This window comes from Aotus nancymaae, unplaced genomic scaffold (assembly GCF_030222135.1).
Source record: "Aotus nancymaae isolate 86718 unplaced genomic scaffold, 86718_ANA_hifiasm-v0.15.2.pri h1tg000039l, whole genome shotgun sequence".
Classification (NCBI taxonomy): domain Eukaryota; kingdom Metazoa; phylum Chordata; class Mammalia; order Primates; family Aotidae; genus Aotus; species Aotus nancymaae.
This window is the reverse complement of record NW_026988453.1, coordinates 4,898,918-4,917,862: the sequence shown is the minus strand read 5'-3', so window position 1 is coordinate 4,917,862 and position 18,945 is coordinate 4,898,918. Positions and strand designations below refer to the sequence as shown.

The following is an 18,945-nucleotide window of genomic DNA, read 5'->3' as shown; positions in this document are numbered from 1 at the left end:
CTCCCTGGCACAGTACATTTTTTCCCCAAGGTCTTGTGGACTCTCTGGGGATCAAAGCTGCTTTTATAATGAATAGTTCTGTGCAAATTCCCAGAATTAGTTTCTCAGATAGCAGGAATGCTCCTAAACCAGGTTGCGCGTGAGTAAGCAATGATTTCCTCCCTTCTGCAAGAGGCTCAGGGCTAGTTTCTCAGACAGAGGACGTGACTGGCCACTTTTGCCCCCTGAGGTTCTGAGGTCAGGGGCAGAGCTTGGTGGAGGCTCGTAGGTTCCCTGCTGAGGTAACTCAAGTGCAGCAGCCCAGATTCCATCTCCCTTTCTAAACACCCCACACATGCTAAGGCTCAAGGAGCACAGCTTTGCCAGGGATTTCCATATGAGGACCCCAGAAAAGAAACAACTTGAAATATAATGGCAAACATGAGATGCATCCATAAAGGATGAAAGCAATTTCTATAAACCACGTGAAAAAGCTGGTGTTATTGCATATACCTCCTCCTTCACATTTAATTCCTAAGAGTGAGGGAGGAGGGCCCTTTTAATAATGGGAAAAGGAAAATTAATAAATTAGCATACTGTTCATTATACTGCAAAGGTAATAATTCCAAAACACATTCTGAGCACTTAGAAGAGTAGTCTTTATGAAGTTTTCTCACTCAGACAGCCACCTTTCCAGGGAAAGATAATCTACAATCTTCCCTATTACCAGCTCAACGCTAGCCTAGACGGCATCTGCAAAGTTGTTAGGCATGAATCCCATATATTGGGGACCCACTCCGGTGGGGTTGCCATAAGGAGCTCTGGGCTCTAGAAGAAGGATCCCAGGATAAGCACTCAGTAGCAGCAGGCATGGGAATCTGGGTTGGCAAGCCAGGGCCTGGAAACTACAAGGATATTTACCTAGAATGTGTGAAGAGAGAAGCTTAAATGGGGGAAAACAGTACAAATTTTGGGCACCAAATACATATATAATATAGGAAATAGGAGGAAGTGGCAAAAACTTCCAGAGGATGAACGTGTAGCATAATGTAAACAAGGGATTTTATTAGGAAACTTTTTCCAGACAACAGTGAGGCATCCATTTCCAGGGATCTGATGAACAACGCAGGCACCGCTTTTCAACCACATATCAGAGGCAATAAATAAGGAGCAGGGCCTAGGATGTGTACCCTGGAACACCCTCTGCCGTCTTCACCACTGTGTCTAGGGACAAAATTCCAGAAACCCGTGACACCCAGGAATAAATCCCAAGTATGTGTTCTCCTTCAGGGCCTTTGAGCCACAATTCCACCCCCTGGCAGAAATACTAATTCTGTTTTAAAGCTGCTAAAAACCTATTTTTAAAATCATACAGTTGGCAGATCATCAAAATCAAAATTTGATAGTCTAGTATAGTCTTATAGAAGAATTTAAAATAATCCATGGGAAAATGTTCCAAGCCTGAAAAATAACACTTTCACACACACACACATGCAGGACCATGTGTGCGTGCACCGAGACAACTGCCTGCACAACCTCGAAAATGGGGGCCCAGGAGGACGGTGACGATGACAGAGTGGGATGGGACATATGTTCCAATTTCTTTATACATTACCTATTGATCCACTGCCCCATCAATTCTCCTCAAGATTTATCTCAGGCCCAGGGCTCTTCTGTCTCTTCCTTCATACCTGAAAGTCTTCCTTCTTCCTGAATGCTGTCTCAAAATAGCTTCATTTTTATTTTTTTGAGACAGGGTCACACAGGCTGGAGTGCAAGTGGCATGATAAGAGCTCGCTGCAGCCTTGACCTCCCAGGCTCAAGTGACCCTCCCACCTCAGCCTCCCGAGCAGCTGGAACTACAGACGCATGCCACCACGCTCGGCTAATTTTTTGTAGAGAAGGGGGTTTCCCCAGGTTTCCCTGGGGTCTTGAACTCCTAGGCTCAAGCGATCCACCTGCCTCAGCCTCCCAAAGTGCTGGGATTACAGGCATGAGACACTACACCTAATCCCTCTATCCAAATTTCTATGCAGTCTAAATATAAATCTAAAGAGCGGTTGAATGTCCATGAGTTTCCCATACTCACTGCCCTTCTAATGTGCTGCTCTTTGACCTGGGCATAAATCTTCCTTCATATTTCTGACTTGCTTGCTTCCTATTTCCAGCTACTGTTATTCCCCAATAACTGTTAAATACCCAACTCTATTACAAGTTAATCATAGAGTGGATTGGAATAGGTTGCCTTTTGTTGCCTTTTTAGTGATTAACAGAATTTCTTGGCACATACTAGGCAGTGAGTAAATACTTGCTAGTGGATTTGTTTCCATTTTATGTACCTGTTATGTTTCAGGAGACATGATTTGTCCTAATCTGAAGGGCTCTGTGTATGACATGACACAGCATAAATACGGTATGTCCAAAGCTGTACTGTACTGCTATATGAGCATTTTTTTTTTTTTTTGGAGATGGAGTCTTGCTCTGTTGCCCAGGGCAACAGAATGCAGTGGCGTGATCTCAACTCACTGCAACCTCCACCTCCTGGGTTCAAGCTATTCTCCTGCCTCAGCCTCCTGAGTAGCTGGGATTACAGGCATGCTGATTTTTGTGTTTTTAGTAGAGATGGGGTTTCACCATGTTGGTCAGGCTGGTCTCGAACTCCTGATCTTGTGATCTGCCCACCTCAGCCTCCCAAAGTGCTGGGATTACAAGCGTGAACCACCATACCCAGCCTTTATTAGCTCTTATAGTGGTACCCTATCAGCTACTTTTTGTCATCATCAAAAGACCATTACTAACTTCCACATATGCATCACTTGGATAAAATCCCCTGGCCCCTAGAAACTTGTAATTGGACAAAACTATCACCATATGATGAGTAAATAGACACGTCTAAAAGCAAGGCTAGGCATGGTAGCTCACACCTGCAGTCCCAGCACTTTGGAAGGCTGAGGTGGGTATACTGCTTGAGCCCAGGAGTTAGAGAACAGCCTGGGCAACATGGTGAAATCCCACCTCTACAAAAAAATTAAAAAATTAGCTGAGCGTGGTGGCATGCACCTGTAGTCCAGTTACTTGGAGGCTGAGGTGGGAGGATTGCTTGAGGCTCAGAGACAGAGGTGGCAATGAGCGGAGATCGGGCCACTGCACTCTAACAAGAGCAATGAAGCCAGACCCTCTCTTTTTTTTTTTTTTTGAGACAGAGACTTGCTCTGTTGCCAGGCGCCAGGCTGGAGTGCAGTGGCACGATCTTGGCTCACTGCAACCTCCGCCTCCTGGGTTCAAGCAATTCTCCTGCCTCAGCCTCCTGAGTAGCTGAGACTACAGGTGCGTGCCACCATGCCCAGCTAATTTTTGTATTTTTTAGTAGAGACGGGGTTTCACCTTGTTGACCAGGATGGTCTCGATCTCCTGACCTCGTGATCCACCCGCCTTGGCCTCCCAAAGTGCTGGGATTACAGGCGTGAGCCACCGCGCCTGACCTCAGACCCTCTCAAAATAAATGAATAAATACAATAAAAGTTAACTTCCCTGGAGGCTGGGGAACCTCATTAGCAGCTCTTCTTTATAGGAAATAACCATCCCAAAAGAGAACTTTATTTTTAAGCTTGTAGAAAGTACCAAGCTCTTTAGATTTACATTTAGTCTAGTGAGGAATGGCTGCACAGCCAGCTGGAGCTGGGTTTGAATTTCTGCTCCACTACTTACAGACTGACTTAGGACAGGCTCTTCCCCTCCCTGAACATATGCACACATCACAACAACGGTCCTGTCACCATCAGCCTTTCAGGGTAGCTGGAAGAGTAAATAAGATAACAAAGAAAGCACCTGTGAAGCACCCAGCTCGGTACCCAGGGAATCAGAGGCGGGTGCAGAACTTTCCTCTCCTCCCCTCTTTTGAATAACTCATCCATTATTCAAATGGCTCCTGCAGCAATACACTAAGTAGGAAAACTGGTTTGTGAGGAAATTCATACTTGCTACATATCCTTTGTAAGTCCATGGGTTACATCAAGCATTCCTTGATTATGCTCAGTACTTATGGACCAGTGGCCAGGCTATTGTGTATGTGTGGACATATGCATGTGTGTGGGAGGGATATTTGATATACTTTCTTTTTTAATATTTCTTCCCCAATCATGAGTCAGAGCCTTCATGGGATAAAGTCTTCCTAAGATGTAAAAGTCCAACAATGTCCAAGAATTGAGCATTTCCAGGAAATTCCTGAGGCATCCCAAGAAAGTTAGGCTGGGGATAAATTCTTACATCCTACACCTGCTCCCCAAGTGTAAATTATTTGATTCTGCTTCAATGGCAAGGGCAAGGACAGTCTAAGGACAGTCTATTATTCCATGAACTTAATGTGAGATGACACTGACACCCAGGTCCAGAGGAAGCAAGCCAGTGGCACTATCAAAGGCCTCCAGATAGGATTCCTCCAGATAGCAGTGAAACAATCATTCAGTTGTTTGTCTCAGAGGATTCTGTCTTAGGTTGGAAGTCTGTGTGACTGGTGAAGGCATAGTGATTGTGGGGCTAGGCAGAGAAGTTGGAAGATGACACAGAACCTCTCAATTGGGAAAAGCTTCTCCCTCTTTCCTCAAATAAGCTCTTGTTCCTCTGGAAAACTCTTAGTTTCTCTTCAAAGCCCAAATGAAAATGCTACCTCCTCTAGGAGGCTCTCCAGGACTACTCAAAGTACGGCCCCTTCTTGCTTGCTTTCAGTTACTGCATATATGAGCTGGTATCACAGTTACTTGCTGCCTTCTGCCTCCCCACCAGACTGCACCCTCCTGCATTATCCCTTCTCATATTTCTCATGGTTTGAAATAATGTATTTAAAGTATTTGCTAATGTTGACTGATCCGTTTCCACTGTAAGAAAACAGTTCCTAAACGCAGGGACTATGGTCAACCTTGCTGCTCACTATTCTATCTCCAGTACCCAGCACTTTGCCTGGCACCTGGGAAGTGCTCACTAGAGTTTGTTGAATGAATGAATGAATAAATAAATAAATAAATGTCAGCTTCTTAGGGTTCTGTCTGTTTCTCCAGCAACCAGCATAGTGGCTGGCACAAAGTTACCAGGGAGGAAAGGTTAAATGAACAAAATTGCTTTTTAAAAAATCATCTTTTAAGTTTTAAAAAGTGGTCTATTTTTATGTAAATTGCTATCAAAACCAAACAAGTATAAATATGCCATTCTCATTAGCATAGAATGGCAGAAATGTGAAGTCAGGCAATTAAGAATTTAAGTAAAAATCAGAGATATATTCTAAGGTGGGAACTGTTTCCTTTATTAGACTCATAGGTATCCTCATTACTGTCCTAGTAAGATGAAAGGAAAGGATGCTAAAAAAACAAACACTCTAAAGAATTTGAGAGAGACTCTTGCTTCTGAGAATGACCTCAAGTGATCACAATTTCACTTATAAAAGCCCACATGTTTAAAGCATTCTGCTCTTCACATTTTCTCATTGTCATTACATCCCAGTAAAGTAGATCAATCAGGAGCTATACCCATTTTACAGAGAGGAAGACTGAGGCTACAGGCTATGCAATCTCTGTAAGGTCACAAAGCTAATTAGTAGTGAGTGAGTTCTGAATCAAGTCAGCTGACTCCAAGTTTAGTAATCTTCCCACTCCCCATTGGTTGATGGCAATTATAATTTTCACTTCATTCCAACTAGAGTTCCAGGCCAACTCTAAACCTTTGCTGAGGCCTCGAATTACTGTCAACTTCTGCATCTTCAGCATTTAGTATTCCTGAGGCCTCAATTGGTATTGGTAAGAATAGACTCCTTATAGCATAGTAGTTAGGGGTTGGTTTTAGAGTCAGACTGACCTAGGTATGAGGACAAATCCCACTACTGTGATCTTTGGTATATTTACTTATTAATCCCCCCGTGCCTCAGTTTCTTCATCTGTGAAATGGGATGGTAATAATATATCCCTCGTATAGTTGTGAAGATTAAATGAAAAAATGGTTACAAAGCACACAGTACAGGTTGTGTTTTACAACCTCATGTTAAAATGAGAAAAGGGGATTAGCTGAGATGTTAGACACAGACTGCCCTCCCTATTAAGACACTTTCTGCTCATTAAGTCCCTCCTTCATTCCTCCCAAGCCCAGGGCAGGGGCTTTGCAGGAAAAGGTTAATCCAGCAAGTGTGGTTTGCCAGTGGTGTGCGTGCCTAGCCCCATAAAACCCTCTAACGAGAAGCAGCTCGTTGGCTTGGCTGTCCCTAGGCATTCTGTCCTCTCACAGAGGCTGAGTTTGTGCCAAGCCGAAGCCCTCTGCCCCAGGGAGTCTCTGTGGGTTGAGTGAGGCAACTGTAGTGAGCAAGTCTTGTTCCCACTGATCCCCAGGCTCTAGCTAAGGGTTCTTTCCAGGAGGGAGTCTAGGAGTGCTGAATGGGATAGATGCCTGGACTTCCGGCTTGGAAGACACTGAAGTACAGTGTTTGCTGGGATAGGAAGAGAAGGAGTCTCCAGGAGAGACCATAATGTTTGACATATGCAAGAACAGTGTTTGCAGGACAGCTTCCATGATAGATGCAAGAATCCTAGGCATCCAGAGAAAACAGGACATCTGTTCTGAGACAACGAGGAGGCCATGGACTGATCACAGCTCACTCATCAAAAGCTGGTCATGGACATATCTGAGGGCCAATTAAGTCATTCACCCTGATACCCTCGCATCTTCCCGGTGCTACCTCTTTGGTGTTTAAGGGAAACCTGATCCTGGAGAGATCAGGTCTCTTTGATCCCTGCTGGCCTCAGCCAAACATTGTTTACAGGGAAAGTTTTGAGCCCTCCCCAGGGCAAAGACTTGGGCTAAGCTCCCTCTCTGTGGATTGGAGCCAGGCTAGTTAAATTTTATATGTGAAGTGTGGCAATTCAAGGAATGACCTCCCCTTTACAACATCCCCTCTTCTCCTTGCCTACCAACAGCAATTGGCCTGAAAGTCTTGGGCTTGCATGGAAAAGAAACCACAGGCCTAACCCAGCTCCACCCTAGCAGGCCGGGTAGGTGTAACATGACCTGCTCCTCAACCTGGGCTATGGCAGACAGGTACCCGCCCTGGCACACCTGCCCAGAAGTCTGTTTCTGGTAAGGAGCTACGTGAGTATTCAATAGCTATGGCCCCAGGATAGGGCACTAAGCTCTCTTTATAAGGGCAGGTTCCCCTGAAATGGAGTTGGGTAGAGGAAGGAGGCAGGGAGAATATCAATTCAAAAGGAAGAATGGGGTAGCCTAGAAAGACTGTTGAGTAGGAAGGAAAGAGTGACAGGCGTAGAGAAAGGGCACTGGGGTCACTTAGAGGAATTGCACACCCTCCAGGCATTGGGGAAGCAAATAAGAGTAAAAGTAGTGCAAAGACTGATTGGGTGTCAATTGAAATTGTAATTTACCTTGGGTACACCCTGTGTGGATCTGAAGTAGGCCCCAGCTGGGGTGGCAGAGATGGAGGGAGAGGAGGAGGTTATAGGCAGTTCCTTCCCTCCACCTTCTCCAGCACCCAGTGAGCTGTCCAGGACTCAGCCCAGGATCTCACCTGAAGTAAGAGGTCCCTACATGGGTCTGTTCTCTGCTCTGCTCAAAAACTGGTTCCTTTTGACACCACCATACCTACCAGTCATTTTGGCAAAATGACCCGAAGGACCCGAGTCACATTCCAGGGGGACTGCAGGGTTGCATTCTGCCATACTGTGGTAGGGGGAAAAAGTTTGAGGTCAGCAGGTCTCTGGCTTCCAAGGGGCGCCTGGTGCCCCTGCGGGGTAGGAACGGAGGCCGAAGACGCCTCTCTTTTCAGGCCCTGTCCAATTCTTTGCTTTTACCCTAGGCCTTTATGTGCACAGTTGCAACTGAGCCCCTGGAGGGTACTTGGGGCTCCCTTCGTGGAAATGTGAGGAAGCAGGAGCATGTTACAGGGTGCAGGTCTGGGCTGTGAGAGGTTTGAGGTGGGAGTGGCCACAGCACCAGGCCTAGGGCCCAACCTCCAACTTCCGAGGTCTGGGCGGGAGGCTGAGGGAAAGGAGTGTGTATATGGGGTGAGAATAGTGAGGTGGGAAGCCTTCCCTGCCCCCCAAAGACGTTTAAACCCCAGCCCTCTTTCTCAGGCCGCTGGAATTTCCTAATCCTCCCTTGGAAGTGCAGTTTCCAAGTCAGCTCAGAGGGTCTCAGGGCCAGCCGTGGTTCCACTCACTTCCCCTTTATGAAGGAGCCTCTGTGCCTTACCCTCACCTTACAGGGCCAGCCCCTCACTGTGTGTCTCCGAAAATTACCGGGCGCTCCGATTTTTCGCCCCTTCCCAGGGTAGAGTACCAGGCTTCACTCTCTCTTGGAGGGATCCAGCAAGCAATAGGGTCACAAATTCAACGTTCCCTCCCTCCCCTGTTTCATCCCTCTGCCTCCCATCACCTCTTTTCACCCCAGGACGACCCCCGGAGCTTCCGGAACTGGGGTGACCTTGGCAGAGCCGGCCTGGGACTGTAGGCCCCTCCTCTTTCTACCCGCCTGGTCCCCAGGACCCCCGACCCTCACAGCCCGGGCCCCCACGCGCCACAGCCGCAACCATCGAAGTTCAATCAAGTTGCGCTATTGTCTCAGCTCAGTCCAGGTCTCCCGGGCAGCCTAAGCGCCTTTCCCTCCCTTTCCCGTACCTCGAGCCCTCCACACACCCACTCCCAGCCCCAAATGCCCAGGAGCCAAACGTCCAGGAGCGCGGAGCCTGCGGCGCTGGCACTCCTCTCTCTGGCGGAAAAGCGAGCGCGGCCAAGACCCTCCTTCTTGCGGACCCCACACCCACCGCCCCTGAGACTGCAGCTGCGGCGGAACTGGGGGGCTGCGGCTGGGCGGGAGGGGGCGCACAAACCCGACCCCAGCTCTGCGGTTTGGCGGTGCGGCCGCGGGTGGGGGCGCTTACCTGCGGGGGAAATTCACTGTCCTTCCCGACCGGGGCAGGGGCAGATGAAGCATCTTCCCCGGCTCAGGCGGCCATTCACCGGGTGGGCACCCAGCGCCCCCCAGGACCGCTCTCGCCCGGCACCGGGAGGATACCCGAAAAGGTGTGAGCCGTGGGCCACGCGGAGGGTCAGAAACCGAACCCTCGCCTGCCCTCGCTCCCTTTCCTCCCCACCACCCGGGCTCGTACTTACGGCTCCAGCTGTACTTAAAGTGACAGAGCCCCATTTCCCCGCCGCTGACTTCTGTCCCGAGCCCGGGCGATGCAGGCTGCGAGCGGGCTCTTTAACGCCCAGAGCAGGTAGACAAAGAGCCACCGCAGGCTCCTCCGTTCCGGTGGCCTCGGAAGCCCGGAGGTGCTGATGGGGCTGGGGGCTCGACCTTCACCTGGGCCGCTCCTGAATTAACCCCTGGGATGCCAGCTGCGGTCCCTCGGGCGCTCTTAACTCGCGCTGCACTGGCAGGAGGGGGAGTGAGCAGCGAGCCACTTCTCTCTGTGGCAGGGAACCGATGTGCACGGGTGGGTAAGGAGTTAGGGAGGCCTGGGGAGAACCTTCTCCATAGAGGGCTTCCTCCTAGCCTCCTCCTGGCTTTTTTCCAGGTTTTTAGAAATTTTTAAAAATCGCAGCATGGAGTCAGTGCATTGCCTAAAACAAGGTCCAGGAGGGGTGTGGTGGGAAACGAAGGTCGGATAGGGGTACTTATTGCCAGAGGTTGGCTCAGGACCCTTCTGCTCACAGCTGGGAGCTGAGCAGGATGGTGCGACCTTCTGAAGTCCTAACCACCTCAGGGGGTGGGGCCCAACATCTCTCCAGCTTTCGGGAGACCACAGGTTAGGTAAGATGTGCTTGCTGGGGGAAGACTGTGGGAGAGAAACAACAGCTCAAGACACCCGAGGATCTGTGTCTTTATCCAGGACACATTTTCAGCTGGCTGGTTAGGAAAAAAACAGTGGGATCCAGTAGCAGGGCACTCCCATTGGGCTCCTCTCCCCTAAGGGTCTTCCTGGTAATTTCACTCTATTGGTTCCAGAGAAGGAGGAGGGGAGGATTAGCCTGCTGCCCTTGCCCAGGCTTCCTGTAGTTCTCACTCTTTGCTCCTGGAAGGGGCTGAGTGTCTATGGTTGGATCCCAATCCCAATGCGAACTGGGCAAACTGGGAAGCCTACATTTTAGAGATGGGCAATTATACCTGCAATTTCTTTAATCGATAGAAACAACAGCAGCAAATTTTTAAAGCCCCCTAAGGTGCTGAACTCGGATGACTTGGGACCACAGAGCAGTAGTCTCTAGTGTTTGGGCAGCTCGACTGACTGAGCCACACGCACAGCTCCAGGCCACATGTGTTCCCTTAGGCCTATCTTTCTGGGCCTCAGTTTTTACAGATGTTAAGGGAGAGGTTTGCACTCCTGAACTCCCCCTCCTTGTTCTCAGCACCTGGGTGGTGCTTTGAGTCTTAGGAATAGTCCTTTCCCGCTCCCAGCGATGCAGGCTGCCCCTAATATTTTCAGCCCACAGGTCAATGCTCTTTGGGTAACTGGACAGCCCATCTTCCCTACTACTCTGGCTGCCCAATGCCGCTGACCTGGGGCTGCAGCTCTGGAGGGATGAACCACAGTTCTTAGAGGGGGGAAAACCTCAGCAGAGGGACCTCTGTTTCTGGAGAATGGAACAGTTTAAGTTGGAGGAAGAGTCTTTGTTTCTGAGATTGCATGTTGTGGCCAAGTTTTCCAAATATGCTTTGAGATCAAAGGGGAGTAAAGAGCTGCAGTGATCCTAGCAGCAGTCCCTCAGATTCCCCCTAGCATGGGGGGCAGAGAGATTGTATTCCCTTTACCCTGTTCTAAGTGGTTTCAGTGGTAAGACTTAGAAAAGATGCACCAGCTCTCAAGCAGACCAGCTCTGAGGGGGAATCAGAGCAAGGCAGATGGTTCTCTCTCAGATATTCTTCCATTTCAGTCCAGGATGATGTCCCTGGCCAAGGCCTATCTCGGCTCTCCTGTCCTGGTAATGTCCTGAGCCTCCTATCCTCGCCACCACCCTAAACAGAGGGTGAGCATAATGAATTCTCTAGGGAGATTCTGTCCATGCAGCTGTGCTGGAGCTAGCCCGGGTCATCTGGGGAGCAGCTTATGGTGGCGCGCCATAAGGGATTCTCTTTAGCCTCAGCCAGCATGGAATCCTGAGTAAAATGACTTTGTCTCAGCCAAAGGAATGTCATCAGCAGGGGATGTTTTCCTCCAGATCTAGCTGTAAGCTTTCCATAAGGTTTCCTCCTTTGTGGTTTTCTCAGCAGGGCCTGGAAGGAGGGAGATCTGAGGCCTGGAAGGGGTGGGCACAGGGGTTTACTTGGAGGGACAGGGGTCTCGTGCAGGGAGCTGAGCCGTTCCTGAACATTCCCTCACAGCCCCCTAGAGACCATGTGGCCCTATCCCTCATCCTCATACCTGGAGGCCTGTCCACCCTCCCTTCCAGCCTCCTCCCCCCGTATCTCACCTCACACAGGGACCGGAGGAACAGATCATAAAGAGAACAAGTCTCAGCCAGCTCAGCTCAGGGGAGGGGCTCTCAGCTGAGTCCCCACTGAGAGCATCCTGGGATATAGGGTCTCTAAGCCACCTCCTTCTTGGGATTGATTCCTGAGCTTCCAGAACCCAACAGAAGGTGAGTTTCCCGCTATCAGTTCCTCTTTCCTTCTTGATGAGGAGTCTAAGTCCCATAGTAGTGTCTATCTTGCTGCTTGGTGGAGGTTATGGAGGGCTTTTATAGGGGAAGAAGCAGGATCCCAGAAGCGTTGTTACTTAAATAAATAACATGCAAATTAGCACCTGCTATTTTCAGCCCACAGGTCAAGGCCCTTTGGGTAATTGGCAGCAGCACTGAAGAGAAATACTGTCTGGGAGCTTTTTGTGAAAATAAGAAAACACAGCCTCCCCTGTCAGTGGGCTCAGCTCCTGTGCTTGAAGGGCCCTGACCTTGCCCGTCATAGGGGGTGTGGCAGAGTGGAAGGGATATGGCTGGCACGGTTGCCTTGACTACAGTGGGAGGGGGATGATGGGCAATGCAGGGGTGACTCTGAGCATGATTGCAGACTGGGGCACAGGGTATAGGGGACAGCTGAGGGACACATGGTAGAGGGGGATGACACCTGCTGAAAGGGAGCTGGGAGTCAGGCACTTGTCCAGAAAGAAAACCCAGCCAAAGAGGGAGAGAGGAAAAAGGCCTGTCTATCTCACATAGGCCTCCTCTGTGCTCCTCTGGGGCTTGTCTTTAAAGAGCCCTTGGGAGCCATGATCTCATTTGTCTCCCATGCCAGCACTCTCACAGCAGCTCTTTACAAGGGGGAAACTGAGGCATAGAGAGGCCAAGAAATGTCCAAGCAGAGGGCAGAATGCAGACTAATATGTATGAGGTCCCTCAGCCAGATTTCTGGGAGGGGGTAATTCCCTCTTCCTTCTCACACCTTCCCCGTCTCAAAGGATCTCTGGAGTCACTTTGGCTGATGCCCAAGGTCCTTTTGGCCGACATTCCATTTCCAACAGAGACATCTAAAGATAGTTTATGGGAGGCTCTCCTTGTCTTCCTGACAATAATCTCAGAAGCTGATGTGGTTGGGCCGGGTGTGGTGGCTCACACCTGTAATCCTAGCACTTTGGGAGGCCGAGGCGGGTGGATCACCTGAGGTCGGGAGTTCATGATCAGCCTGACAAACATGGAGAAACCCTGTCTCTATTAAAAATACAAAATTACCAGGTCATTGTGGCACATGCCTGTAACTCCAGCTTTTTGGGAGGCTGAGGCAGGAGAATCACTTGAACCTGGAAGGCAGAGTTTGCGGTGAGACAAGATCATGCCACTGCACTCCAGCCTGGGCAACAAGAGTGAAATTCCATCTCAGAAAAAAAAAAAAAAAAAGTTGACGTGGTTTATTAAAATAGGGCAAAAAAAAGGGAAGACTTGCGAGGCAGTTTGGTGTTCTCTGAATTCCAGTGTCACTTGCCTGGGGGTTTCTGGATCCCAGTGTCACCTGTCTGGGGCCTGACCACATACTTGATTTCCTGGTAAGCCCTAGAAATGAGACCCATGAGAAGATTAGGGTCCCAAGGTAGGTATCCACCACTCTGTCCGTTGACCTGCCCTCATGTCTTCTCTTTCCCATCAATCATGAGGCTATTTTCATTTCCAGCTTCAGGGAAAGCTGGAAAAGCTCCTGTCCCTGCAGAAGTGTTGGCCAGTCAGAGAACGTCCCTCTGTTCTCTGTGTGTGATAGCTGTGCCTGAGACTCCCCTGCATCCTAGCCAGGCCTAGCTGAAAGCATAGTGGCAGAGGTAGGACAATGGACATTTTACAGCAGAGTGATTAAAAAGAGAAAGAATTAAACCAGAATAGAGGGGCAGGGAAATGAAAGAGAAAGGAACTGGGAGAGAGACTTCAGTGAATTAACTCTTTCCATACTGTGGCAGGATCAGTGGGGAATTACCTGGCCACATTCTTAATCCCAGCTTTCAAAAACCAATCCCAGATCCCCCAATGACACTACTGAATCCTGACAGAATCATCTATTGTGACCTTGACAGATGTCTAGGAAAATAATTTCCTTTCTGTGTGGCAGGAGTTTTCAAAGCATTTTCACATCTGTGAGTTTATTCTATTTTCTTTTTCTTTCTTTTTTTTTTTTGAGATGGAGTCACTCTGTTGTGGGGCTGGAGTGCAGTGGTGCAATCTCGACTCACTGCAACCTCTGCCTCCCAGATTCAAGCGATTCTCCTGCCTCAGCCTCCTGAGTAACTGGGACTACAGGTGCAAGCCACCAGGCCCGGCTAATTTTTGCATTTTTCGTAGAGACAGGGTTTTGCCACGTTGGCCAGAATGGGCTTGATCTCTTGACCCTGTGATCCTCCTGCTTAGGCCTCCCAAAGTGCTGGGATTACAGGCGTGAGCCACCCCGCCCCGCCAAATTGATTCTATTTTCAAACAACATAGTGATCTAAGGTGAGGCAGGTATTATTATACTTGCTTTAGAACATTAACGGCCAGAAAGATTAATAAAAGAGTGGTCTCATCTAGCCACAGGTTTGGAAGCCCCAGTGACATTGGGTCCAGGTCAAGGCAATGGATTTCTTCACCATTAGCAATGCCTGTGTCTTCCAGAGTTCCTAATGCATGAGTGCCGGGAGCTTCTCTCCTTTCCTGGACCAGCATGGCTGCTGTCTTTCCTCCTCAATTTCCAGGCCCTTCCTGGAGGAAATGCCAGGTACCCTGGATCAGACCCAGTTCATGTGGTCAGAAAATGCAGAACGTTCGAGACAAAAAGGACTTTAGAAAACATCTAGTGCAAACCCCTCATTTTCACAGAGGAGAAAATTAAGCCCAGACAGGGCAAGTGAGTAGCTCAAGACCTTTCCACCCAACCCAGGTGTCTTGATTCCTGGAGCAGGGTTCTTTTCACCAGTCACTGGCACCACTTCTTGCCAACTCTCTCCCTGGGGCTAGCGTCGGGCTCAGACTGACAGGTTTTGAAGGTAGGTAGGAGAGTTTGAACTGGGGACACTGGGAGTCAGCTGATGCACAGTGGAGCGTTCCAGAGCCCAGCCCTAATCCCAGCTGTGTTACTGTTCAACAAATATTTACATAACCTTCGAGGAGACCTGCCTTTCTCACCATCCCACAGTTGGGAGGGGCAGCACAGAGGGGAGCCCCTCAGATCATATGTAGTGAGCTACCATCTCAGCAGTCCTAGCTGGATGTCTTGCTTCCAGTATCCCAACACATCAGTGGCTCTGTATGCTTCTGAGAACATGGGACAGAGGACCACAGGAAGGGGTCAGAGAGAGGGGCTGCCTGTCCAGTAAGGGCCTGACAGACCCTCACCTGGGGTCACTGGGCAGATACCAGGGTGTGTGTGAGTGTGTGTGTTGTGTGTGCATGCATGTGCGTGTACGAACCCTCCACCTCAGGAGGCCAGGAGCATACATTTCAGATCAGCTTAAGTATCTATGCCGCTGCACTCCAGTGGTTCTCCACTGCTAATTTGGATCCCAAATCTTTGGTAAACAGAAATGAAACCTCATATAATGTATTGAGAGCACTGTAAATGATCTTCTTTTTATTTATTTATTTTTTTGAGACTCGGTCTTGCTGTGTCACCCAGGCTGCAGTGCAGCGGCATGAACATGGCTCACTGCAGCCTCAACCTCCTGGGTTCAAGCCATCCTCCCACCTCAGCCTCCCAAGTTGCTGGGACCACAGGTGCAAGCCATCACTACCAACTAATTTTAATTTTTTTTTAAATACAGAAATTCTGTAACATTTTATAGAAAAATTTTATATAATTTTAAAATTTTTATAAAAAAAGTTTTTAATGAGTTTAAAAGCTGTGCTGTCCAGGCTGGTCTTGAACTCCTGGGCTCAAGCAATCCTCCCACCTAGCCTCCCAAAGTGTGAGGACAACAGGTGTGAGCCATCACACCTGGCCAATGTTATCTTCTTTAATCCTCAAAACCTTCTCCCCACCTCCACTTCTATCCCTGGTGTGAGCCACCATCTGCTCTCACCTAGATAACTGCAGCAGTCTCTCTTCCTTGATTCCTGGTTCCCCTGTGGTCTGCTTTCCTCATAGTAGCCAGACAGCTCCTTTGCAAAACATATTGGATCACATCGTCCCTCTCCCTGAAGTCCTCCAGTGGCTTCCTCTCTCGGAAGAAAAGCCAAAGTCCTCAGCATGGCACAGCTGGCCCCTGGAGACCTGTGACCTCATTTCTGGCCACTAGCCCCCTTGCTGACTCTGCTTCAGCCACACCGACCTCATTGCAGTTCCTTAAACTATGCTGATTCCTGCCTCTGGGCCTCTGCACATACTCTTCTGTCTGCCTGGACAGCTCTCTCCCCAGTTGTCTGCATAGTTTACCAAAGAAGCCTTCCCTGACTACCTGCTCTCAAATACCCGCTACCCCATCACTCTCTGCCCCTTACCCTGCTTTATTTTTCCTTACGACACAAAGCACCACCCAACCTACTGCATGTTTATATGTTGGCTTGTCTGCCATTTCTTTTTCTTTCTTTTTTTAATTATATATATATATATATATATATTTTTTTTTTTTTTTAAAGACAAGGTTTCACCATGTTGGCCAGGCTGGTCTTGAACTCCTGACCTCAGGTGATCCGCCTGCCTTAGCCTCCCAAAGTGCTGAGATTACAGGTGTGAGCCACCATGCCCGGCCTAAAATTTTTTTAAAATACGGAAGGTTTCACAAATTTGGGTGTCATCCTTACACAGGGGACATGCTACTCTTCTCTGTATCGTTCCAATTTTAGTACATGTGCTGCCGAAATGAGCGTGGCCATTTTTATGGTTGTAGTTGTTCTTTGGTTTTTTGAGATAGGGTCTCGCTCTGTCACCCAGGCTGGAGTACAGTGGCGTGATTTCAGCTCACTGCAACCTCCGCCTCCCGGGTTCAAGCGATTCTGATGCCTCAGCCTCCCAAATAGCTGAGATTACAGGCACATGCTACCATACCCAACTAAGTTTTGTATTTTTAGTAGAGACAGCGTTTTGCCATGTTGGCCAGGCTGGTCTTGAACTCCTGACCTCAAGTGATCCACTTGCCTTGGCCTCCCAAAGTGCTGGGATTACAGGCGTGAGTTACCATGTCCGGCCATTTCTTTTCATATATCCATTTAAAAGTAATGCCTATTTTTCCTCCTGCCACATCAGCAGTGTCTGGTATACATTAGGTGGTCTACAAGTATTTATCAAATGTATGAGCAAATATCACGAGGTGGGCATTCCTTTCAGATAATGACACAGAAGCACAAAGAGGCTAAGTAATGCACATAGGCCGTGAGTGGCAAACTGAAAATTATAGCCAGGCCAGGCGGGCTCCAGAATGTTCCATCTGTTTTGCTACTCTGATTCCCAAGAGCAGGAAACTAACCACAAGGACCTGTGGAGATATAAGAGACTGCATAAACCAGGCATGGTGGCTCACGTCTGTAATCCTAGCACTTTGGGAGGCCAAGGTGGGTGGATAGCTTGAGCCCGGGAGTTTGAAACCAGCCTGGGTAGCATGGTAAAACCCTGCCTCTCCCAAAAAAGGAAAAACGAAAAAAAATCCCCCCAATTAGAGTGTATTTTAAAATTTAAGAATTAGCCTGTATTAAATTTAAAACTTAGCATGGATTAAAAATAGCATGGTGGCGCTTGCCTGTAGTCCCAGCTACTTGGGAGGCTGGGCTGGGAGGATTGCTTGGCCCAAGAAGTCAAGGCTGCAGTAAACCATGATTGTGCCAGTGCACTCCAGCCTAGGTGACAGAGTGAGACTTGCCTCAGAAAAAAAAAAAAATAGAGAGACATTGTGTATAGTTGTTGCCTTCCTAACTTCAGGGATATCTGATCAGAGCTGGGAAGGGTGGGATCTCTTAGTTGGAATCTCACACAGGGAGCTCCTTTCCCTGGCTAAATCCAGAAAACAGTGAACAGCAGAGGACAGTTCACTCCAGCATGGGCACAGGGCAGCTGGCCATCCCCCAGGGCCCCCAGCATGGGCACAGGGCAGATGGCTATCCCCCAGGGCCCCTCTGTGGAGGCTCGTTGTGGCTTGGAAAGGGGCAGTGACAGCCAGATGATAAGCTCTGTCCCTGATCTTCTAATAACACTCAGCAGAATGTCAGCAGTCCTGGGAACCTCAGCTGCTAGAAGTCCCACCACCTGAAATTGTCCACATGGCCATGCATGTGTAGATAGTGTCATTCCTGAACTGCCCTTTGTCATCAAACTCACAGGGGCCAAGACAGAAGCCAGACGTCAAAGTAGAGGAAGAATGAGAGATTGAGGCTGGGGAGATGAGCTGGAAGAGGGTGAGCAGTCAGTCAAAGAGGGCAGGAACTAGGTCAGAGATTGTTCCTGTCTCCCAAGCTGGAGATGCCCTACAAGAAAGAGACAAGACACGCCACAGACCCCTTTTAGGAGGAGCTGGCCAAAGGAGAAGGTGGGTAGGCTGGTGAGAATACACTCACCCTGCTCTGGGTCACCCCCCGCAGGCTGAGCACAAGGTCACTTGCCTTTCTTTGGAAGGATCCCTCCACCTCTCAGACACTCTCTGAGCCTGCCTGGTTGCTGCACACCCCCTGCGCATCGACGGGCCTGTCTTCAAACAGTCGATCTGGTGCACACATAGCCTCTTTGTATCCAGCCACCTCTCACACACATGTTTGGATGGGTCTCACACAGTATCTGTCTCTCATTTCCACTGCTTGGCGTGCACATCACGAACGTGCTGACTCTGTTTATCTACCGCACATGCCCCCGTGTCAGCCTCTTCAACCCTGTCTCTCCGTGATCCTGCCCTGCATATTCAGTGAGTGCTGATCTGCCTCCAATGGAGCTACGTGTTTTTGGTCTCTCAAGGCCTGACTCACTCCTCTGGCCCGCTTTTCAAATCTATACTTTTATGCCTCTGCCTGTGCTTGTTCCATTGTCACTCCGATATATCGATGACAATCATTCAGTCCTGCAGCATCTTTGGGCCCCCAACCCTGAACACCTCAGTGGGAAAGTCCCTCGGCCCAGCCTGCTGGCCTTTCTTCAGCTGCAGTGAATGGCCTTTTACTGCCTGGCCAGAGACATCTGATAGCCCAGAGGCCAGAGTTGGCCCCTCATGAACATCCTGGGACAGCTCAGCCTTTGAGTTGGAGTCAAACAAGGACTTGCATTCACAGAGGCTTGGGTTGCTCTTTCTGCCCTTGGCCCAGAGTTCCTGACTGTGGCTACTTTGTGGCTCCCCAAAGCAAGACTCTATCCTGGAAGATAGAGAGGTCATGTAAGGGCATTCCAGGAGGGGGTCTCTAACAATGATTCACTGGTGAGTCGACAGCACGGCCTGAGAACCGACGCTGCTAGGTGTTGAGGGGAAACGGAGAGACAGAGAAGACAGAGTCTCTGTTTTTGGGAAGCTCCTGCTCCAGCAGAAGGCCTGTGATCCCTGCCCCTGACATGCTC

The 18,945-nt window shown here is 49.2% G+C and overlaps 1 protein-coding gene, 1 long non-coding RNA gene and 1 other non-coding gene across 8 annotated transcripts in view; 1 reads left to right on the top strand and 2 right to left on the bottom strand.

The window, feature by feature from the left end:
* Positions 1–18,945, bottom strand: part of NAV1 (neuron navigator 1) — a 263,151-nt gene that overhangs the window by 66,575 nt on the left and 177,631 nt on the right. The window contains exon 1 of one of the 6 annotated variants that reach the window (XM_064360233.1): positions 8,909–9,090. The exons of the other annotated variants lie outside the window; for them this stretch is intronic. Coding sequence (XP_064216303.1) covers positions 8,909–8,961 — 53 coding nt within the window. The 5' untranslated portion in view covers positions 8,962–9,090. Of the gene's footprint in view, positions 1–8,908; positions 9,091–18,945 lie in introns of those variants that run through there. 6 annotated transcript variants of the gene reach the window in all.
* The window catches only part of LOC135268213 (uncharacterized), a 136,933-nt gene that overhangs the window by 76,346 nt on the left and 41,642 nt on the right, over positions 1–18,945 (top strand). The window lies entirely within an intron of this gene.
* On the bottom strand, positions 16,180–16,286 carry LOC135268242 (U6 spliceosomal RNA). Its single transcript, XR_010336517.1, has one exon. It is a non-coding gene; the product is annotated as a U6 spliceosomal RNA (small nuclear RNA).